General features: G+C 48.1%; 2 protein-coding genes across 2 annotated transcripts; both read left to right on the top strand.

The window, feature by feature from the left end:
* Window positions 1-7,846: 7,846 nt before the first annotated feature.
* On the top strand, window positions 7,847-14,750 carry LOC542123 (single myb histone 3). Its single transcript, NM_001111755.1, has 6 exons — window positions 7,847-8,121; window positions 11,499-11,695; window positions 12,252-12,336; window positions 12,993-13,076; window positions 13,999-14,287; window positions 14,380-14,750. The coding sequence occupies exons 1-6, from the start codon at window positions 7,972-7,974 to the stop codon at window positions 14,430-14,432; spliced, it is 858 nt and encodes a 285-aa protein (NP_001105225.1). The 5' UTR covers window positions 7,847-7,971; the 3' UTR covers window positions 14,433-14,750.
* Window positions 14,751-15,260: 510 nt separating this feature from the next.
* Window positions 15,261-16,949, top strand: LOC100283890 (glycylpeptide N-tetradecanoyltransferase 1). The gene is made up of 2 exons (NM_001156788.2): window positions 15,261-16,616; window positions 16,692-16,949. The coding sequence occupies exon 1, from the start codon at window positions 15,275-15,277 to the stop codon at window positions 16,574-16,576; it is 1,302 nt and encodes a 433-aa protein (NP_001150260.2). The 5' UTR covers window positions 15,261-15,274; the 3' UTR covers window positions 16,577-16,616; window positions 16,692-16,949.
* The last annotated feature ends 4,223 nt before the right edge of the window (window positions 16,950-21,172 follow it).

Here is a 21,172-nt window from a genome sequence, read left to right on the forward strand (position 1 = left end):
TCTGCGGTTTCGTTGTAGCGTCGAGCGATGTGGTTGAGCTCGAGCCCGAAGAACTTGTCTTCCAGGCGCCGAACCTCGTCGCAGTAGGCCTCCATCTTTGGGTCGCGGCAGTGGGAGTTCTTCATGACTTGGTCGATGACGAGCTGCGAATCACCGCGAGCGTCGAGGCGTCTGACCCCTAGCTCGATGGCGATCCGCAATCCGTTGACCAGAGCTTCGTACTCGGCCACATTGTTGGACGCCGGGAAGTGGAGGCGCAGTACGTAGCGCAAGTGCTTTCCGAGGGGCGAGATGAAGAGCAGGCCCGCGCCGGCCCCCGTCTTCATCAGCGACCCGTCGAAAAACATGGTCTAGAGCTCCGGTTGGATCGGGGTCGTTGGCAGTTGGGTGTCGACCCATTCGGCCACGAAATCCGCCAACACTTGGGACTTGATGGCCTTCCGAGGGGCGAACGAGATCGTTTCGCCCATGATTTCCACCGCCCACTTCGCGATCCTGCCCGAGGCCTCTCGGCACTGGATGATCTCCCCCAGGGGGAAGGATGACACCACAGTTACCGGATGGGACTCGAAGTAGTGTCGCAGCTTCCGCCTTGTCAGGATCACAGCATACAGCAGCTTTTGAACTTGTGGGTAGCGGATCTTAGTCTCGGACAGCACTTCGCTGATGAAGTAGACCGGCCTCTGAACGGGCAATGTATGCCCTTCCTCTTGCCTTTCGACCACAATCGCGGCGCTAACCACCTGAGTGGTCGCGGCGACGTAGACCAAGAGGGCTTCTCTGTCCGCCGGCGGCACCAAGACAGGCGCCTTTGTAAGGAGCGCCTTCAGGTTGCCGAGGGCTTCCTCGGCCTCAGGGGTCCAAGCGAAACATTCGGCCTTCCTTAAGAGGCGGTACAGAGGCAGACCTCTTTCGCCGAGGCGTGAGATGAAGCGGCTCAGGGCCGCGAGGCATCCCATGACCCTCTGTACCCCTTTTAAGTCCTTGATGGGTCCCATGCTGGTGACGGCCGCAATCTTCTTCGGGTTGGCTTCGATGCCTCGCTCGGAGACGATGAACCCTAGGAGCATGCCTCGGGGCACCCCGAAGACACACTTCTCAGGATTAAGCTTGACTCCTTTCGCCTTGAGACACCGGAATGTCACTTCAAGGTCGGAGAGGAGGTCGGAAGCCTTCCGCGTCTTGACTACGATGTCATCAACGTAGGCCTCGACTGTGCGACCGATGTGTTCGCCGAACACATGGTTCATGCACCGCTGGTACGTCGCGCCCGCATTCCTCAAACCGAACGGCATGGTGACATAGCAGTACATGCCGAACGGCGTGATGAAAGAAGTCGCGAGCTGGTCGGCTCTCTCATCCGGATCTGGTGATACCCTGAGTAGGCATCGAGGAAGGACAGGGTTTCGCACCCAGCAGTGGAATCCACGATTTGGTCGATGCGAGGCAGAGGGTAGGGAACCTTCGGACATGCTTTGTTGAGACCAGTGTAGTCTACACACATCCGCCATTTCCCCCCTTTCTTCCTCACAAGCACAGGGTTGGCAAGCCATTCGGGATGGAATACCTCTTTGATGAACCCTGCTGCCATTAGCTTGTGGATCTCTTCGCCAATCACTCTGCGCTTCTCCTCGTCGAATCGGCGCAGAGGCTGCCTGACGGGTCGGGCTCCGGCCCGAATATCCAGCGAGTGCTCGGCGACATCCCTCGGTATGCCAGGCATGTCCGAGGGACTCCACGCAAAGACGTCGGCGTTTGCGCGGAGAAAGTCGACGAGCACTGCTTCCTATTTGGGGTCGAGCCCGGAACCGATCCGGATCTGCTTGGTGGTGTCGCCACTGGGGTCGAGGGGGACGGCCTTGACCGTCTCCGCTGGCTCGAAGTTGCCGGCATGGCGCTTCACGTCTGGCACCTCCTTGGAGAGGTTCTCCAGGTCGGCGATGAGGGCCTCGGACTCGGCGAGGGCCTCGGCGTACTCCACGCACTCCACGTCGCATTCGAACGCGTGTTTGTACGTGGGGCCGATGGTGATGACCCCGTTGGGGCCCGGCATCTTGAGCTTCAGGTAGGTGTAGTTGGGGACGACCATGAACTTCGCGTAGCATGGCCTCCCTAGCACGGCGTGGTAGGTTCCTCGGAACCCGACCACTTCGAACGTCAGGGTCTCCCTTCGGAAGTTGGAGGGTGTCCCGAAGCAGACTGGGAGGTCGAGTCGCCCGAGGGGCTGGACGCGCTTCCCAGGGATGATCCCGTGGAAGGGCGCAGCGCCTGCCCGGACGGAGGACGGATCAACGCGCAGGAGCTTGAGGGTCTCGGCGAAGATGATGTTGAGGCAGCTGCCCCCGTCCATCAGGACCTTGGTGAGCCTGACATCGCCGACAACGGGGTCGACGACGAGCGGGTATTTCCCCGGGCTCGGCACATGGTCGGGGTGGTCGGCCCGGTCGAAAGTGATGGGCTTGTCGGACCAGTCTAGGTAGACTGGCGCCGCCACCTTCACCGAGCAGACCTCCCGGCGCTCTTGCTTGCGGTGCCGAGCCGAGGTATTCGCCGCATGCCCTCCATAGATCATGAAGCAGTCGCGGACCTCGGGGAACTCTCCTGCTGGGCGATCTTCGTTCTTGTCGTCGTCGCGGGCCCTGCCACCCTCGGCGGGTGGCCCGGCCCTGTGGAAATGACGCCGAAGCATAACGCACTCCTCGAGGGTGTGCTTGACGGGCCCCTGATGGTAGGGGCACGGCTCCTTGAGCATCTTGTCGAAAAGGTTTGCACCTCCGGGGGGCTTCCGAGGGTTCTTATACTCGGCGGCGGCGACAAGGTCCGCGTCGGCGGCGTCGCGTTTCGATTGCGACTTCTTCTTGCCTTTCCTCTTGGCGCCGCGCGGAGCAGACGCCTCGGGAGCTTCTTCCGACGGGCGGCCCTGGGGCTGCTTGTCCTTTCGGAAGATGGCCTCGACCGCCTTCTGGCCAGAGGCGAACTTGGTGGCGATGTCCATCAGCTCGCTCGCCCTGGTGGGGGTTTTGCGACCCAGCTTGCTCACCAGGTCGCGGCAAGTGGTGTCGGCGAGGAACGCGCCGATGACATCCGAGTCGGTGATGTTGGGCAGCTCGGTGCGCTGCTTCGAGAATCGCCGGATGTAGTCCCGGAGCGACTCCCCCGGCTGTTGCCGGCAGTCTTCGAAGGTCCCAGGAATTCCCGGGGCGCACGTATGTGCCCTGGAAATTGCCAGCGAAGGCTTGGACCAAGTCGTCCCAGTTGGAAATCTGCCCCGGAGGCAGGTGCTCCAACCAGGCGCGAGCAGTGTCGGAGAGGAACAGGGGGAGGTTACGGATGATGAGGTTGTCGTCGTCCGTTCCACCCAGTTGGCAGGCAAGGCGGTAGTCCGCGAGCCACAGTTCCGGTCTCGTTTCCCCCGAGTACTTCATGATAGTAGTCGGGGGTCGGAACCGGGTCGGGAATGGCGCCCGTCGGATGGCCCGACTGAAGGCCTGCGGACCGGGTGGCTCGGGCGAGGGACTCCGATCCTCCCCGCTGTCGTAGCGCCCCCCACGCCTGGGGTGGTAGCCTCGGCGCACCCTTTCGTCGAGGTGAGCCCGACGGTCGCGTCGATGGTGCTCGTTGCCGAGGTGGCCCGGGGCCGCAGGCGCGGTGTTGCGCGTGCGCCCGGTGTAGACCGAGGCTTCCCGCATGAATCGGGAAGTCGCGGCATGAGGTTCCGAGGGATATCCTTGCCTTCGGGATGCAGTGCTCTCGGCCCGCCGGGCCGCAGCGCCTTCCAGGAGATTCTTGAGTTCTCCCTGGATTCGCCGACCCTTGGTGGTTGACGGCTCCGGCATCGCGCGGAGGAGCATTGCTGCGGTTGCCAGGTTCTGACCAACCCCGCCGGATGCGGGCGGCGGTCTGATCCTGACATCGTTGGCGACGCGGTGCTGGAGACCTTGGGGCAGATGACGTATTTCTCCGGCCAGGGGTTGGCCCACCCATGCCTGTCCGACGTCCCGATGGATCGGCTCAAGCGCTCCTGTTCCCTCGTTGAGCCTGGCCTGCGCCTCGCGGACTTGCTCGAGTTGTGGGTCGTAACCCCCCGCCGGAGCGGGGACCACAGCTAGCTCCCGTGGGATGTCGGCGCGAGGCACCGGCCTAGGGAGATCACCATCCTCCGGCATGCCAAGATGGTTGCCTTCGGTGGGATCCCCTAGCTCGATGTGGAAACATTCGCGGCTTGGGCCACAGCTCTCGTCGCCAAGGCTGCGGCTTCCATCGGAACAGTCGGATAGGCAGTAGTCACATGCGGTCATGAAGTCCCGCACGGCACTGGGGTTGCCAAGTCCGGAGAAATCCCAACCGATGTCGGGATCGTCATCTTCCTCGGACCCAGAGGGCCCGTAGGTCGAGACGTCCGTCAGTCGGCCCCAAGGCGACCGCATACGGAACCTCAGTGGGGTTGCACTCGCCTCAATGAGAGCGCCCGCCAAAACGAGGTCGTTTGGCGGGTTGAGGCCGAGTCGAAATGACGCAAGATGGGAGTTAGTCGTTACCTTTTGGTCGACGAGGAGCGACGTAGTCACATCGGGGACTGGTTGCGCCGTCATCTCTGGTTCGAGGGCGACGTCCTGCAGGCTTTCCGCGAGCGCGCCGGCGTCGTCTTCTTGCTCGGGGTCAGCGCGCCGCGGGGGGACGGCGCTTGCCTCCGTCTTGAACGCGAGGTCGACGTCCGGCGTGCCTTCCGTCGGGGCGTCAGGGGCGTCGATTCGCTCGACGGCCGACGAAGCGCGGCCTCCCGTCTGGCCTTGACGGCCCCGCCTCCTCCTCCGTTGGCGGGGGAGGGAACGGAGCGAGCCCGAATGTTGCTCTTCCACCACGCGGGGAAGACGTCGTCGATTCCGCCGCCGGCGGGCGGGTTGTCGGCCGCCATTGTCGTAGTCGCGCGGCGGTGGAAGAAGTATCATGTCGTAGCTGCCGTCGAAGGACATGAACTCAAGAGTCCCAAAACGAAGCACCGTCCCGGGCCGGAGAGGTTGCTGGAGACTGCCCATCTGGAGCTTGACGGGGAGCTGTTCGTCAGCACGCAGCAGGCCCCTACCTGGCGCGCCAACTGTCGGCGTTTCGAGACAGGGGGGTCCCTAAGCCGACGAGTGAGTGTGCTGCGTGCCCCAGCCCAGATGGGTCGAGCGCGTGGGCGAGCGCGAAGGGGGGAGTGGCGAGGTGGCCGGAGTCGAGCGTGAGAGAGGTGTAAGTCCCGCGGCCTTCGTGTTCGTCCCGCGCCCAGGTCAGGTGCGCTTGCAGTAGGGGGGTTACAAGCGTCCACGCGGGTGAGGGAAGCGAGCGGCCCCAAGAGAGCGTCTGTCCCGTCCTCGGTCCCGCGCGGCCAACCTTCTCTGAGAAGGCCCTGGTCCTTCCTTTTATAGTCGTAAGGAGAGGATCCAGGTGTACAATGGGGGGTGTAGCAGAGTGCTACGTGTCTAGCGGAGGGAGAGCTAGCGCCCTAGGTACATGCCAATGTGGCAGCCGGAGAGATCTGGGCACCCTGCTGGCGTGATGTCGTGGCTGTCGGAGGTGCGGCGGAGCCTGATGGAGGGACAGCTGTTGGAGCGGTCGAGTCCCTGCTGACGTTGTCCTGCTTCCGTAAGAGAGCCGGGGGCCGCCGTCGTCATAGAGCTCGTGGAGCGCCATCATTGCCCCTCTGGCGGAGCTGGCCGGATGAGACGCCGGTCTTGTTCTCCGTGACCCGAGTCGATTCGGGGTAGGATGATGATGGCGCCTCCTGTTGACGTGGCGGTCTGTGCCCTAGGCAGGGCGACGTGGGGGTTCCTCCGAAGCCGAGGTTGAGTCTGCCTTTTGTTGCCGCGGCCGAGCCCGAGCCAAGGGGTCGGGCGAGGCGGAAGTCGTTCGGCCGAGGCCAGGGCGGAGTCCGAGCCCTGGGGTCGGGCGAGGCGGAGTTTCGTCGTCTTCCGGGTCTTAGCCCGAGTCCGAGCCCTGGGGTCGGGCGGAGCGGAGTTCGCCGTCTTCCGGGTCTTAGCCCGAGTCCGAGCCCTGGGGTCGGGCGGAGCGGAGTTCGCCGTCTTCCGGGTCTTAGCCCGAGTCCGAGCCCTGGGGTCGGGCGGAGCGGAGTTCGCCGTCTTCCGGGTCTTAGCCCGAGTCCGAGCCCTGGGGTCGGGCGGAGCGGAGTTCGCCGTCTTCCGGGTCTTAGCCCGAGTCCGAGCCCTGGGGTCGGGCGGAGCGTAGTTCGCCGTGGCAAGGCCTGACTGCCTGTCAGACTCACTCTGTCGAGTGGCACTGCAGTCGGAGTGGCGCAGGCGGCGCTGTCCTTCTGTCAGACTGGCCAGTGGAGCGGTGGAGTGACGGCGGTCACTTCGGCCCTGCCGGGGGCGCGTGTCAGGATAGAGGTTTCAGGCCACCTTTGCGTTTAATGCCCCTGCAATTTGGTCAGTCGGTGTGGCGATTTAGTCAAGGTTGCTTCTGAGCGAAGCCAAGGCCTCGGGTGAGCCGGTGATGTGTCCGCCATAAAAAGGGGGCCTCGGGCGAGACGGAAGTCTCTCGAGGTCGGCTGCCTTTGGCCGAGGCTAGGCTCGGGCGAAGCGTGATCGAGTCACTCGTGTGGACTGATCCCTGACTTAATCGTGCCCATCAGGCCTTTGCAGCTTTATGCTGATGGGGGTTACCAGCTGAGAATTAGGCGTCTTGAGGGTACCCCTAATTATGGTCCCCGACAACTTTATTCCATTTTAGTTCATAAATTGTTAAATAGGGAAACTAAAATAGAGTTTTAGTTTCTATATTTAGTAAATTATGGACTAAAATGGAATAAAATTGAGGGACTAAAAATTAGTCCCTAGAAACCAAACACCCTCTTAGTGTGCGTTTGCTTGTAACGACAGAATGAGATGGGATAGACAATTCCTTAAATAATCAAATAAGTTTGTTTGTTTCCGTATCATGGATTAAGATAGTATTATCCCAGTATTATCTCAATTGTCCCTAAAAATTGGAGGGATGAGAGAGTACGTCAGGGGACGTCCATGTCCTACCTGTCCTCAGCTGTCCCGTAAACAAACGCATCGTCACCTGACTAAACTTTAGATACTCTGTTTGGTTCTAATGACTAAATCTGACTAAAGAGCATTAATTGGTGCGAATAATTGCATTGTCACTATTAATTAGTGGATGTCTGCTGCACGAAGAAAGATGAGAGAGCAAATAAGGTAAAAATTCTACTTTAGTCTCTTTTAGTCACCCCACTTTAGTCACCATGTTTGTTTCTCTAGAGACTAAAAGTGATTAAAGTTTAATCACTAAACTTTAGAGGGTGTTTGGTTTTTAGAAACTAATTTTTAGTCACTCCATTTTATTTCATGTTAGTCTCTAAATTGGCAAATACATTTTGTTTTGTCACCCAAACCAAACAGGACTGAGCAATTACAATAGTTATGTAAATTTTATCTCTCTAAATCATAAATTTAAGAAGTTGCTAAATAACTTTAGAAATAAAAAAATGTGAGTTTCCAATAATTCTCTAAATATATATTGTAGTTTTATTTTGTATTTATCCACATAAAAAAGTTACAAATATCATCAATTAACTTTATTATCTATATAATGGAGTCAATATGTTTATTTAAGGAGTTGCTAAATGATTGTCAAATATAGAAAGAAAATAAGGTTATATGATAAATTTGTTAAATTTAGAAAGTTTATTTAGAGAACAATTGGAGATGAGTTTTTATGTTAATTAATTATCTAAATTATTAATCTAGCAAGTTTTTTAAAGAACCGCTGAACTTGCTCTAAACACCAGATCTATACCCACCCAACCTTCACCCCACCCCGCCCAACAAAAAAGCATATACGTTAAATAAAATAAATTAGAAAGCTATCTATCCAGGTGGATTAGGGTTTTTGCCTCGGCTAGCAGTAGTAGCTAATTTGGACGCAGGAGATACGGAGTAGGGCGAACCGCGAGGAGAGCAAGCTATGGGCGCGCCGAAGCAGAAGTGGACGTCGGAAGAGGAGGATGCGCTCCGCCGTGGCGTTCGCAAGCACGGCGCCGGCAAATGGCGGACCATCCAGAAGGACCCCCAGTTCAGCCCGATCCTCTCCTCCCGCTCCAATATCGACCTCAAGGTATCTTCCCCTGCATCTCCCCGCCGCTCCCCATCTACCTGGCCGTGCCGGTGCTAGCCGTGCGCGTCCCTATATCTTATATATCGGATCCTTTTGCTCCTCGACTAGTCCCGACTTCTCGTGATGTTTCGTACGTCGTGTGCTTCTGAACGTGTGTTGATTTCCCCGTGCATCACTCCCTCTCTATTAGTTGTGTGATGGGTTTAGGACTTTAGGGTGCTTGGTGGTCTCCCTGCTGGCTGCTGCAGTTTTGTCGGTAGTACCGTAGTAGATTTGGGCCATCGAAGGCGAGATTTTGTGTTCGGGGTAACTGATAAATGTAGGCGAAGGTTGAAATGGCCGTGTTATGCTGCCGAGGGATGCTTTGATGTGATCATTTTGCTCAAGGACAATGATGCTGTGGTGGTCATGGACACGCAGTGTCGGATTACATGTGGCAGTATGAATGTTTTATGATCCGGGTGTATGGTGTAAATTTAAGCTGTTTTCATATTTGTGAACAATTGATAATCTTATAGTTGAATTCAATAATGTTGCTGATCACATGTTGAAACAGATTTTCTGAAAGAAGCGAATCACATACATATTACTTTTGATGTCCTCTTGCCCGTGGATGTTGCCCTTGTGCCTTTGCTTATTAGGAATTTACTTTAATGAATGGGATTCATTTTCTTGTTTCTTTACATAGTTTTGATTGGTTTGAGTACCTGATCATGTGATGATGATTCATGAGTAGGTGATTTCTTAAATCACATTCTTTTTGTTTGATGACAAATGCAAGCATGCCAGCGAAGAGGCACTCTAGTCAGTGACTCAACGTGCTCAGCAGTTATTGCTGTTGGGATAGGATTCAGTGTGATAAATTTGAAGGATATCCTGCTAATGATACCACACTGTACAGGGATTCATGGTTGGGAAGATATTGCCCTCAAGAAGTTTCTTAGAGTTTTCAACCTTAGCAATTTAAGGCCATGGTATTTTAATGAAATCCGCAAATACATTCTTTCTCTGCTGCCCCCTCTGATTCCAAATATAAATCATTTTAGGATTCTGGTCGGTCAAACTTATTTGACTTGGACAATTGGACTATCAATATATGTAAGGTAGCATAGATTCATAACACATGGTTGATGTTACTAGATTCAACATGGAAAAGTACTTTGGTAATATTTATCCTTTTCTATTTAAAGCAGTATACTTTTACAACAAAAAATGCAAGTCAAAATGTCATATCGGAGACAGTATCACAACCCTAAACAATCTAAGTTTGGGGTCAGAGGGAGTGTATGGCCTTCATGTTATCCTCTACCTCCATTAAACCAATGGTGTTGCAACATATATTAAGAAACATAAGGAACACATCAATCTGTCCTGACCAGTTGCTTGTGTGCGTCCTGCTTGTATAGGTATTGGCAATTAATATCACACCTTTCTTTCACCTTGGCCCTCCAGTCTTCATGTGGTATTTCTGAGTAGTGCAAGAGTACATATATTTTAGCAAAAACATCAATTAAGTGTTGCAACTCCTTGCCTTCAAGATGTGAATTGTTAGATTATTACATGTGCCCATTAGACCATGGAACTGTTGTGAGACAACCTATATGAATTTATGTTTCCTGAAATAAACGGAAGAGCTACCTGCCCCATGTTCGTTAGGTGAACACATGTTTGTGGAATAGAATCAGAGCACTCCACGCGTGTTCAGTGACTGTGCAGCTGCAAAACATATGAATGATATCCTTCTCTTGATTTCTTCAGTTAGAACTCACATCTCTTGGCTCTTGCTCCCATTGCCTCTTCTTCCCAAGAAGAAATAGTAACAATAGCCTTCCTGTTAACCTTCTACATAAAGTTTCATCTGGATGCCTGAGACATCACCATTTTTTGCAACAAGAATTTATCTAAAACTTCATCTCTATCTTAATATGTAGAAATGTGTCGTTTTTGTACCTGAAAATGAACATGCTGTTAATACAGAGTTATCATGCTATTGTTCCCCTGAAGCTATTTTTTAGGTAGTTTCGCCAGAACGGTTCAATTATTTTCACTGAATCATATGTTTATCTGGTGGCAATATACATGGGATAAGTCAAACTGCAGTGTAGAATAAATTTGAGGGCTACATTCAATGGTAGCTGTCTATCTTTCATGTTCCTTGGTTACAAATGTTGTTCATTGATTACCGTGTCAATTTTACCATGTGCAGATTACATGATCTAAGATAGCTCTGCCCTTGTGGCATTCTGATTACTGAGTTATAGTTAATCTCCAGATCTAGAGCTGGTTGTATTCTTGGGCTGAAGAATGTCATATTGCTGGCTTGTTATCCTCCCTGAAACATCATTATTAGTGGCACCACATTTTTTATTTATTTTTTCCTTGAACGACAGGGGCAGAGATGCATTTCATGTCATTTAGAAGAAGAACAAAAGGGGTACAAGGAAAAATCGGAGACCTCTCCCTGACCCACACTACATTCACGCCTTGTATTTCTTAACAAGCACGACAACAGCATAATCACCTACTCAAGTCAGGGATACTGGGATGAACAACCTAATGGGGAGCTCACTAAGAGCCAATACTCCAACCGAACACCAAAGGCCACACTCATCTGCCACCGTTTGCTGTACTACCTGAACATTTGGTCTGACCTCTTCAAACACACAAGAATTTCTTTGTTTCCAAATTTCCCAGGCCACCAAAATGGTCAAAGAATTGAAATTTTCAAAACCCTTTCTCAAATCCTTGGGGACTCCTTTTATAGCATTGTACCATCAACTGGAGAAATGAGAGACAGAAGGTCAGGGGTGGTAGGAACTAGGAAGCAGCCCCAGCTGTTGGAGGATCATTGTCCAAACCTGTCTGGTTCAGCCTGATCACATAGAGAGATGCATAAAATCCAGCATTTATTTTCTTGTAGCAGCATCTTTACACTAGGTTGAATTTGGAAAGATAACTTTCCTCACCCTTTGTTTTTGCCTTTCCCCGAGTCTATACCTGGAGCAAAGGCATAGCATGTTTTGCTCAAGTGATTAATAACTATCACACTGGCCACTGGTTTCGTGAATATGCTTGTAATAACTATCCCACTTTTTGATACTGTCTTGCCCAATTTATCAGCATGATTTATCATGTAGCATGTTATAGTAAAGAAATATAGCATGCCTCTTGTGGTTTCACTTGGAACTTGGAAGTGGATAAACATTGTAATTGTTCTCCATCCATACAATCCAATGTAAAATGTGTGAAAAGTAAGACAGTTTGTTGTAGCAGCTATCTGAAAGGCGTGTCGATTCAGTTGTGCCGGTGAAGCTTGCTCCATGGTTATAGGTTTTTCATTTTGGTTTTCTATGTGATATTCTATTTGGTATTTTCAGGACAAATGGAGGAATTTAAGTTTCAGTGCAAGTGGACTGGGATCGAGTAAAGTACGGGTTCCAAAGATAACTGGATCCTCATCTTCACCATCATCTAGCTCACAGGCTCTGCTTCTCCCAGCGGCAAATAATGTTACAGAAGCTATGCTGCCTGCAGATGCTGACAAAAAGCCACGGGATGGGAAAACTCCGCCAAAGTTGGTCTCTCTTTATTTTCATACCAAAGTCTAGTTAATCAGTAATTCTAATTTTAAATGCATAGTTGTTCGTAACATAGATAAAAATTCTTATTAAAAATACCTTGATTCAAGGGTGATTGCATGGCCACACCCACACTATGCTTATACTTTTGAGTGAAATGAAAGATGTCTCTATTCATCCCATTCGAGATAGTTGCCTCCTTTATTCTTTGTCTGGTCTTTAAGAGGATATATAACCATATAAGTTTTTGAATGATATATTACTTCAAGTCTTCAACTTCCATTGGATTGAAGAACATCTGGGACGAAGCAATCACTTGCTCCTTCAGAAATGCAAACTGAAGAGTGGACATGGTTTAGCAGGATTATTTGTAGATAAGCCAGCTGATGTGTAGAAATGCCTTAAGTTAGATTCTCAAGATTCAAACCTTCAAACCAACCATATGGTGTGAGAGTTGATGGATTTAGCATGGATTTCCATTCCATTTTATTTTAAAGTTATTGTCCCCTTTAATCTTTGGATTCTGCTTACAACATCAAATTTGTTTGCTAGGTATGGTGCCATGATTATGGAAGCTCTTTCGGAATTGAATCAGCCGAATGGTTCAGATATTGATGCAATCTTCGACTTCATAAAGGTTGGGTATCTGCATTAATTATTCCCTTTTGATCTCACTATTTTACAGCAGTTATTTAACATCAAGCTTTGGAGCTCATTCAAGTTTTGGTTGCTTTTGACTATATACTTACATTTGACTGTTGTGATATGATAAGAATCACAGTTCACAGGAATATTCTGTTGCATGATCTCTGTCCATAGGGAAACTATCATTTCACATTTGAAGCTTCTGTTTCGAGAATTTTGTTGGTTATAATAGCTAACTTGAATGATGAAAGACAAACATTTTTTCGCACATGAATCATGAATGTTTCATAAGAATTTTGTGGCCATCCTGATCTTCAGTACGTGTGAAGTGCGTCCTCAATTCTGATTACTCATTTGATAGATGGCATGCATGTGTTTTTTTTTCTTTATATGAGCTTAAGGAAGCCTTTTCAAATTACATGTTTCTGTAGAATCTGTTTTGCACTTTGGATTCTGTACTTACACAGTACATATGGTGAGGGTGTCTGATGCATTTGATTGGGTTTCCGTATGATGCATGCCTATCATGCTCTGCTATTTCCTTTCCACACTTGATGTATCTGGTTTAATACCATGCTGTATTTAGATCTTGTTTCATATATTCCTGGAAGGATAAGTTGCTTATGCTATCATTGGTACCGTATGCAGCAAAGGCATGTGGTGCAATCGACCTTTAGAAGATTTCTACCCTCAAAGTTACGGCGACTTGCAGACTCAAACAAAATTGAAAAGGTGAATATTCCTTTTTGTAAATTAGATTACAGTTATTTTTTCCTATTTTCTTTTCATCTTAGTGAGGCTTATGTTTTCCTCTTTACAATCTGTTTGGATATGTAATCTGTAGTTTATCCCATGGATCTGGCTGAAATTCTACATGTCTTGAACGAATCCAATCGAACACTCTGTGTTCCATTGGTCTCCTTGCTTGGTTGGCAAAGTCTGCACTGTATTTCAGCTAGGGACAATCTTAGTGTTGTACTCAAAGACTCGCTGGGGCTAAGGCCGTCAACACGGAAAGTAATCGCACGTTTGGTGTATGTTTGGTGTGTAGCCTTTGCGTATTGTGGGCGTGTTGTGTGTGGGTGTCTTGTTGCATGCGTGTGGGTGTTTTTGTGTCATGTCCTCTTTTTTCTCTTTTATGAAATGATACGCAGCTCTTCCGCGTGTTCGAGAAAAAAAGTGGCATGCTTCTGCGCGGCCTTTGCATTATGTTTCTTTTGAGAGATTATAGTGTTGTAGTTGCATATGTTATATGTAGATTAGTCATTTGCGTGTGACAATATGAGGAAGCTCATTGTTTTAACCTTCCGAACGACTAATAATCACATGCCAGGTTTCTGTTTTTTCATGCTTTTTAATCAGTGTTTATTGTTATAGATTGTGGTCTTATCAACGAGCTTGTTTTTATAATTGTATATATCCACTGGGTTTTGCTGACCTTGGCAGAATATGCCATCTAGCCACGTGCCCATATATAAAAAAGTGGTTTTGAGCTTAACATAAAATCTGCAATTCTCATGAGTGCAAATTTCATCATGCAAAGTATCTTGATAGCTGTATTGGCAGAATATTAATTATTAAATTCAAGAAAGCAATGTTTGAGCTGTAGATGCAACTAGTTGCAGTCTAATTACATCCTTTTATCTAAATGCAGGTCGATAACTTCTATAGGCTCCCAGATTCATTTGCAACAAGGACTCCAGCTCAAATAAAAGTTTCAGATCCAAAACAGAAGGATCCATCTAAGGCGTCAAAGACCATAGGCTTGTTTGCTGCCTCCAGCCCTGCACTAGAGGCAGCGATGGCAGCTGCTGTCAAGGTGACTGACGCCGAGGCAAAAGCACATGATGCACATGATCAGATGATGGAGGCAGAAAGGATGCTGAAGATGGCTGAGGATACCGAGTCTATCCTCACAATTGCAGCAGAGATCTATGATCGATGTACTCCATCTTCTTCATTATTCACATGTCACCTTTCACTCTCGTGCATTGTTTTTTTTCTTGTATCGTCTAACTTCACGCTGATGGTTCAGGTTCAAGGGGGGAGATAACCACATTAGTTCCAGTGGCGCAAAGGGAGTTTTGAAATCTATTGGAGACTCTTGTCTTGTACATGGGATAGGTTTTGGAATCCGGAGGCCCTTACTTGGGATATGCCCTAGGGTTAATAACAACAGCGCACCGCCTGTCTTCAGACTTTGTAATGATATGTAATCCCATCTTTCCCATTCCCAGCCTGTCACTGCAAGCTGCGGTCGTGAATCCTGATGGCAGTAAAGTTTTTTTTTTGTTGACATGACGAAAGAATAGAGCAGGAAAAAGTGGTTTAAACAGATGAGGTAGGGTAGTAGGATGGTAAAGTGTTACTGGTATAAGATAATATAATGTGCCGCAGTTATTTTCCAAATCGAGAATGTTGTGTTCTGTGAGAACTGTTCCTTTGAGAGCACTTTCTTGTTACTAGTGCGACATTGCCGATAGCCTTTCCAACGACAGAGATTCGACCATAACAGTCTTCTCTGCATTTCTGTTTTAGTAGGATGATGTCAACTTTCTAGTTACATAGTGTTTGACTGGTGCATTGCCATATTATAAGTGTATCTGAATCAAGTATCGAAAGTACTATGTTGGCCCTGCTTAAAATGTTACTTATGTTTTTATCGATCGATCGATCACCACCATGGTTACGAGTAAACATCTTATGCTTACGATTTTATAATCTTGGTGAAAAAGAACTTACAGCAGTAACGCATTTGTTTTTTCTGCTGGAGTGCTGATGAGGGCGCTTCGCTAATTGCTACGCTTACGAGGAGAGGAGCCCACAAGACGAGATCTACCCGCTGCCCCCTCGCAACGCATTCCCCTCCCCCGCGTCGTCATCTCCCCAAATCCCCCCAAACCCTACCGCCGATCCGGGCCCAGATCGCCATGGCCGCGCCCAACAGCAATGACGCCGCCAGCGCCAGCGGCACCGGCCCGGCTGGCGAGGAGGACATCTCCATCGAGGCGTTGGCGCGGCGCGTGCAAGAGCACATGACCCTCAACTCGAACCCCGCCGCTCGCCGCCACAAGTTCTGGGAGACACAGCCCGTCGGCCAGTTCCGTGACGCCGCCGACGCATCGCTACCGAACGGCCCCATCGAGCCGCCCACGCCACTCTCCGAGGTGCGCGCCGACCCCTACCCGCTGCCCGCCGCCTTCGAGTGGCTCACCTGCGACCTCGATGACGACGCGCTCCTCGCCGACCTCTACTCGTTGCTCGCCCACAACTACGTCGAGGATGACGAGAACATGTTCCGCTTCAACTACTCCCCGGCCTTCCTCCGCTGGGCGCTCAAGCCGCCGTCCTTCTTCCGGGCCTGGCACATCGGCGTTCGCGCCAAGGAGTCCAAGAAGCTCGTCGCCTTCATCTCGGGCGTCCCCGCCCGCATCCGCGCCCGCGACGACGTCGTCCGCATGGCCGAGATCAACTTTCTCTGCGTCCACAAGAAGCTCCGATCCAAGCGCCTGGCACCCGTGCTCATCCGGGAGGTCACCCGCCGCGTCCACCAGGAGAACATCTGGCAGGCTGCATACACCGCGGGGATCGTCCTCCCAACCCCCATCACCACCTGCCGCTACTGGCACCGATCCCTCAACCCCAAGAAGCTTATCGATGTTGGATTCTCTCGCCTTGGTCCGCGCATGACTATGAGCCGCACGGTCCGGCTATACAAGCTGCCTGATGCGCCGCTCACCCCTGGGTTTCGCAGGATGGAGCTGCGGGATGTCGCTGCGGTCACACGGCTGCTGAGGGCATACCTTGCGAGGTTTGTGGTAGCACCGGATTTTGATGAGGTAGATGTGGAGCACTGGTTGCTGCCCCAAGAGGATGTGGTGGACAGCTACCTTGTGGAGAGCCCTGAGACGCATGAGGTCACAGATTTCTGCAGCTTTTACACACTGCCCTCATCAGTGTTGAACAATGCTAACTATGCGACGCTCAAAGCGGCGTACTCATATTACAACGTTTCAACCAAAACTCCATTGCAGCAGCTGATGAATGATGCTCTTATTGTTGCCAAACGGAACAATTATGATGTGTTCAATGCTCTCGATGTCATGGAGAATGAGTCATTCCTCAAGGAGCTCAAGTTTGGTCCTGGAGATGGGCAGCTCCACTATTACCTCTACAATTACCGTATTCGCAATGGCATCAAGCCCTCTGAGCTTGGTCTTGTGCTGTTATAGGGCAGTCTAATCAGGACAGTCCTGAGTTTACACCTTCCAGGTAATTCTTGTGTCACTGATTTATTATTTGAATTTTATGATTGTTAAAGGTGATGATTTGGCTCCCTTGCTGTAGGTCTCACTGTGCAATCCCAGTGGTTTCCTCATTTTGTCTATTGTGGTAGTGGTTTCTTTGATATGATTGCCATGCCCATTGATGGGAGTCCAAGATGATTTGCAAACAAGGAGACTGGAATTAGAAATCCTTTCCTTAATTTAAGGTTATTATTCCCATTAGTGACATTTTGTGTGCGTGGTCCACAACTTGTATGCTGGCATTGATTTTACTGAGAAATTTTGATACAACTTGTGTTATCGAAGTTGTTTGTGTGCTGTTGTGTTATGTTTGCCCATGTATGGCTGTATGGATGTCTTGATGCTAGGACATTTGCCATAGCTCTTTCTGCCCTACCCAAATGGTTTCTTTTTTATTATGATTATGAGCAGGTTCTATTATTAGTTTTAGTTTTTGTCATTCTTTGTCCACATTCCAAAATAACCAGAAATGTACTGATTGTGGCCTTCTGGGATGTCTCAACTCATTTGTCCTTTTCTAGGTTATAACATCTTCTAAAAAGTAATAACCCCTGCTTGATGTCTTATTGCTTGCGCATTACTGGAAATAGATTGATTATCATGGGCTCATGGCTGTGTGGGTGTCACAATCGTTCGTCCTTTTCCAGGTTATGACATGTTTCTAGCAGTAATAACTCCTAGGTACTCTTTGGTTCACATATTTGTAATGTAATGAATAACTGATAACGTTAAACCATGTTTGTTTAAGCTAAACTGTAATCAGATACCACACTAGAAATTGATACCGGTCTATTCAAACTTAATATCGCTGGTACTCAAGTGTGAATCATTACCGTTGCCATTTACGTAATATTTCGTGAACCAAACAGCACCCTAGTTGACACTTGTAGCGCCTAGGCACTTCACCAACTCAGTCTGCTGTATTCTCCTCTATATAATGCTGTTATAGGATTCTAGCTTTCTCTGTTTGGAATATGCATCATTGACTTGTGGTTAACATGAATCATTTAGATTATTCTGAGATAATATTAGCTGCTTACAAATAGTTTAACTGGTGGCTTGCCTAAATAATTCACTACCTAAAAATTTGCATGCAACAGCCGTTTAATCCTTTAAGGTTGTGCAATTGTAGCTCCATTTTGTAGCTGCTGGTGATAATTATACAAAATAAATGTAGACCAGGCATGTAACTTTATTTCCAGCATACTTATGGGGTGTGATTTGTGCTTGCCATTTGTTGCACTGCAGTTCCAAGCTGTGCTGATGGTCTGTTGAATATAAATGTGAATCGATATCTGCACATGTAAGGAATCTAAAAGCAGGCGTGCAGTGCAGCAAACCCTGATGTTCATCCATTCATTATCCAATTTGTATGCCGGCATGTTCAAGAGATAGCTTAAGTTATTGCATCCCCAGCTGAGCAGAGGGCAAGTCAGTTGTTATTGTGTGCTCGCTCAGTCGCTCCGTTCCAAATAAAATTTGTTTTAGTTAATTAATAGGTTCATATAATTTTTGATGTATATGTTTTATATATGTCTAGATTCATCATCATCTATTTGAATATATACATAAAAATAAGAGCTAAACGAGGAAGAAAGTATTATTTTGAGGTTGCCAATTTGGGCTTATATTCTTGGAACAACGATGCCATGCACTTGACTATCTAACCACGTAAATGGACCATATATGTGGTAGGGCTTTGCTTTTGTCAATTAAGGTGCAATAGAGTGTATAAAGAGGATAAATATTTAATTATAACGGTTATTGGCACTAAGTGCAAGTTTTATTTGCGTATGCATTATGTTTACGGGGTGTTTGAATACAGTAGAGCTAATAGTTAGTGGCTAAAATTAGTTGAGACATCCAAACAGCCTAGCTATTAGCTATTTTTTGGTAATTAGTTAATAGTTAGGTAGCTATTTGTTAGCTAGCTAATTCCACTAGCAATTTTTAGCTAAGTAACTAATAATTTTAGTGCATTCAAACACCATCTCAGTGATGTGATGGGGTGCAAAACGAAAACACTTAAAATGTTTGTGAAAGGCTAACTCATGTGCAAAAGAGTTAACACATTTACAAAAAAGAGGACAAAAAACTAAGTGTTCGGTGCCTTCATTGGATTGCTCTGGTGGTGCCTTGCTAGAGGCATCGAGCCAAGTGCTACATGGTTTTATACATAGTGTGTAGGGTTAAGTATCGACATGATTCGGTGCTCAACCCTAGGAATCATCGAATGATCCAACACTATTTTTGAGATGAGAAGTTCAAAAGGAGTCAATGGATGACTGGTGCTAGACATCAGAGTAATTTGATGGTTAAAATTCACTTATGGAACATCTCTAGATTGCACTAACACTATAGGGAATTGCTTAACTTTCGGTAGCTTAAGGCCACCGAAAATAGCTTTATACACAATGCGTAGTGTAAATTGATCTAGTGTGATCAGTCTGATGATCGTTGGAGTATGCGCTACAGGTGAACGTTGGAGGCTGCAACGACTAGTTGTCTCGAAAAAGACATTGAATAATTTGGTTCTAGACATAATCCATTGCCTCAGAATCCTTTTTGCACAGTTTTTGGTTGGCATCAGATTAATCTAGTATGATTAATCACATGGCCATCAGACTATGCGGTAGAGGTGTTTTGACTGTTGTGCTCTAACGGCTAGTGGTTGATCTGATCGTTGGGGAGTTCACTAGATTGATCCAATGGTACCACTAAATCATCTGGTGCTTACATAGAGTTTAACTTTTGCCCCTTCGGCCCATTGATGTGTGGGCTCTATATATAGTGGTTTAGATAGTCTTTTGAGGTCTCTTGGTACTGTTGGTTGATATTGCCATGTACATATAGATCAAACAAACAGTCCATCTTACTTGCTAGCTTCGTGATCACATTGATGTGAGATTGAGAGCAATCTAATGCATATCAGTTAGAAAGTTTGCGTTGTGTGACACTAGGTGGTCTTTGTGACCAAGGAATTCTTGTCACTCTTGGTGATTGTTGTCACCTAGCTCGCTTGATGCTTGTGTAAGACCATGAAAAATATTTTGTTGATTGTCGTGGTCTTCGGTCATTGGCTACTGTGAGGGGCTTTGTACTCATCCCCACAAGAGATTTGCGAAGAGCAACTATAGTGAAATCATTTGTGTTTTAGAGAGGTTCGTGGTGTTGTGCCATCTCCTATGTAAAGTATTGCTCCTAGGATCCACCTTAATGCGGTCGTAGGTTGCCGGCAAATAATTGAACCTCAAGGGAAAATGCTTTGTGTTACTCACTCTCATTGGTTCACTTTCTCAACACTTGTGCTTGTAGTGTTGCTTGCTTAGTACTAGCTTGTGTTGCTTTGTTTGCTTACTTCGTAGCTTAGTTTTAGTGAATAGTGTAGCTTGATTGTTCTCTTTACTAGTTCACTAGTTTTTAGGTGGTAACTCTAGTTGCTTGTGTGGTTGTATGCTGAACTACTTGTTCTTTCAACTAGACTTGTATAGGGGGCTTATATTGTATTGATCAGACTAAGAAAGGTAGTGGCTATTAGGATAATCTCCTGCACTAATCATTTGGTTCGTGCAATGACCAAGTGCTCCCTACGAGCTAGTTATTCGTCGCTCTAGCACAGTGAACCGCTCAAAACTGTGTTCATGTTTTGAGCCGGGTCACCCATAAGCTCTCCGGATGATCACTACCCTTCGATCTTCACCAAACCATCTAGTTAATGTCTGTCACCAAGAGTAACAACTACAAACTCTCACTTGACTCTATCAAGACCAATGATGTGGAGCCTATGAAACAATTCATCCACCTTGTGTCCCAAGTTTTTAAGCTCATTTACAATGATGTTGAGCCTATGAAACATTTTAGGCACACTCTCATGTCCTTGCATTTTGAACTTTGCACGTTTGTCTTTGAAGATATATAGCTTGGCTTCCTTCATAACAGGTGTGTCTTCATAAGAATCTTAAAGTGAGGGTCTATCGTTCCCTAGTTCACTTTTATTCCAGCCTTATATGTTGCTTTTTTGACTTGTGAGATCTTGGATCTAAATCCCATTTGGATGTGTTGGGTCTAGCCTCCTTTGGACGTTACTGTGCTCCCTCCCCTTTATAGACCAAGGGAGGAGGAAGGGTATATACTTAGACCATGTGTTGAATTAGCTAAGACTCAACAACCCTAATCTTATCCTCGTCATAAAGTCATACACAAATCTATGACTTTGTAGCATAGTGTTACAGATGTCCTTCATTAGTGATAGCCATACTTGCCATAAGAGAAAGTATTATCCTCGTCATAAAGTCATACACAAATCTATGCCTTTGTAGCATAGTGTTACTAATATCCTTCATTAGTGATAGTCATACTTGCCATAGGAGAAGGTATGCCATATCACTGGAAAATGGTGTCCATGTCATTAGGTGTGGTAGAGTTAGTAAGTGGTGTAGCTGAAAGGGAATTAGGCTTACACCTTTTTCCTAATTGATTTTGGTGGTTGAATTACCCAACACAAATAATTGGACTAACTAG

This window comes from Zea mays, chromosome 8, assembly GCF_902167145.1.
Source record: "Zea mays cultivar B73 chromosome 8, Zm-B73-REFERENCE-NAM-5.0, whole genome shotgun sequence".
NCBI classification, from domain to species: Eukaryota; Viridiplantae; Streptophyta; class Magnoliopsida; order Poales; family Poaceae; genus Zea; species Zea mays.

What these genes read in the sequence shown, in the direction of transcription:
- LOC542123 (NM_001111755.1), top strand. Translation starts at nt 7,972, where the DNA reads ATGGGCGCGCCGAAGCAGAAGTGGACGTCGGAAGAGGAGGATGCGCTC. An exon ending in GCTCCAATATCGACCTCAAG is followed by an intron (nt 8,122 to 11,498) that starts GTATCTTCCCCT and finishes TGGTATTTTCAG; the next exon opens with GACAAATGGAGGAATTTAAG. An exon ending in AGCAGAGATCTATGATCGAT is followed by an intron (nt 14,288 to 14,379) that starts GTACTCCATCTT and finishes CTGATGGTTCAG; the next exon opens with GTTCAAGGGGGGAGATAACC.
- LOC100283890 (NM_001156788.2), top strand. Translation starts at nt 15,275, where the DNA reads ATGGCCGCGCCCAACAGCAATGACGCCGCCAGCGCCAGCGGCACCGGC.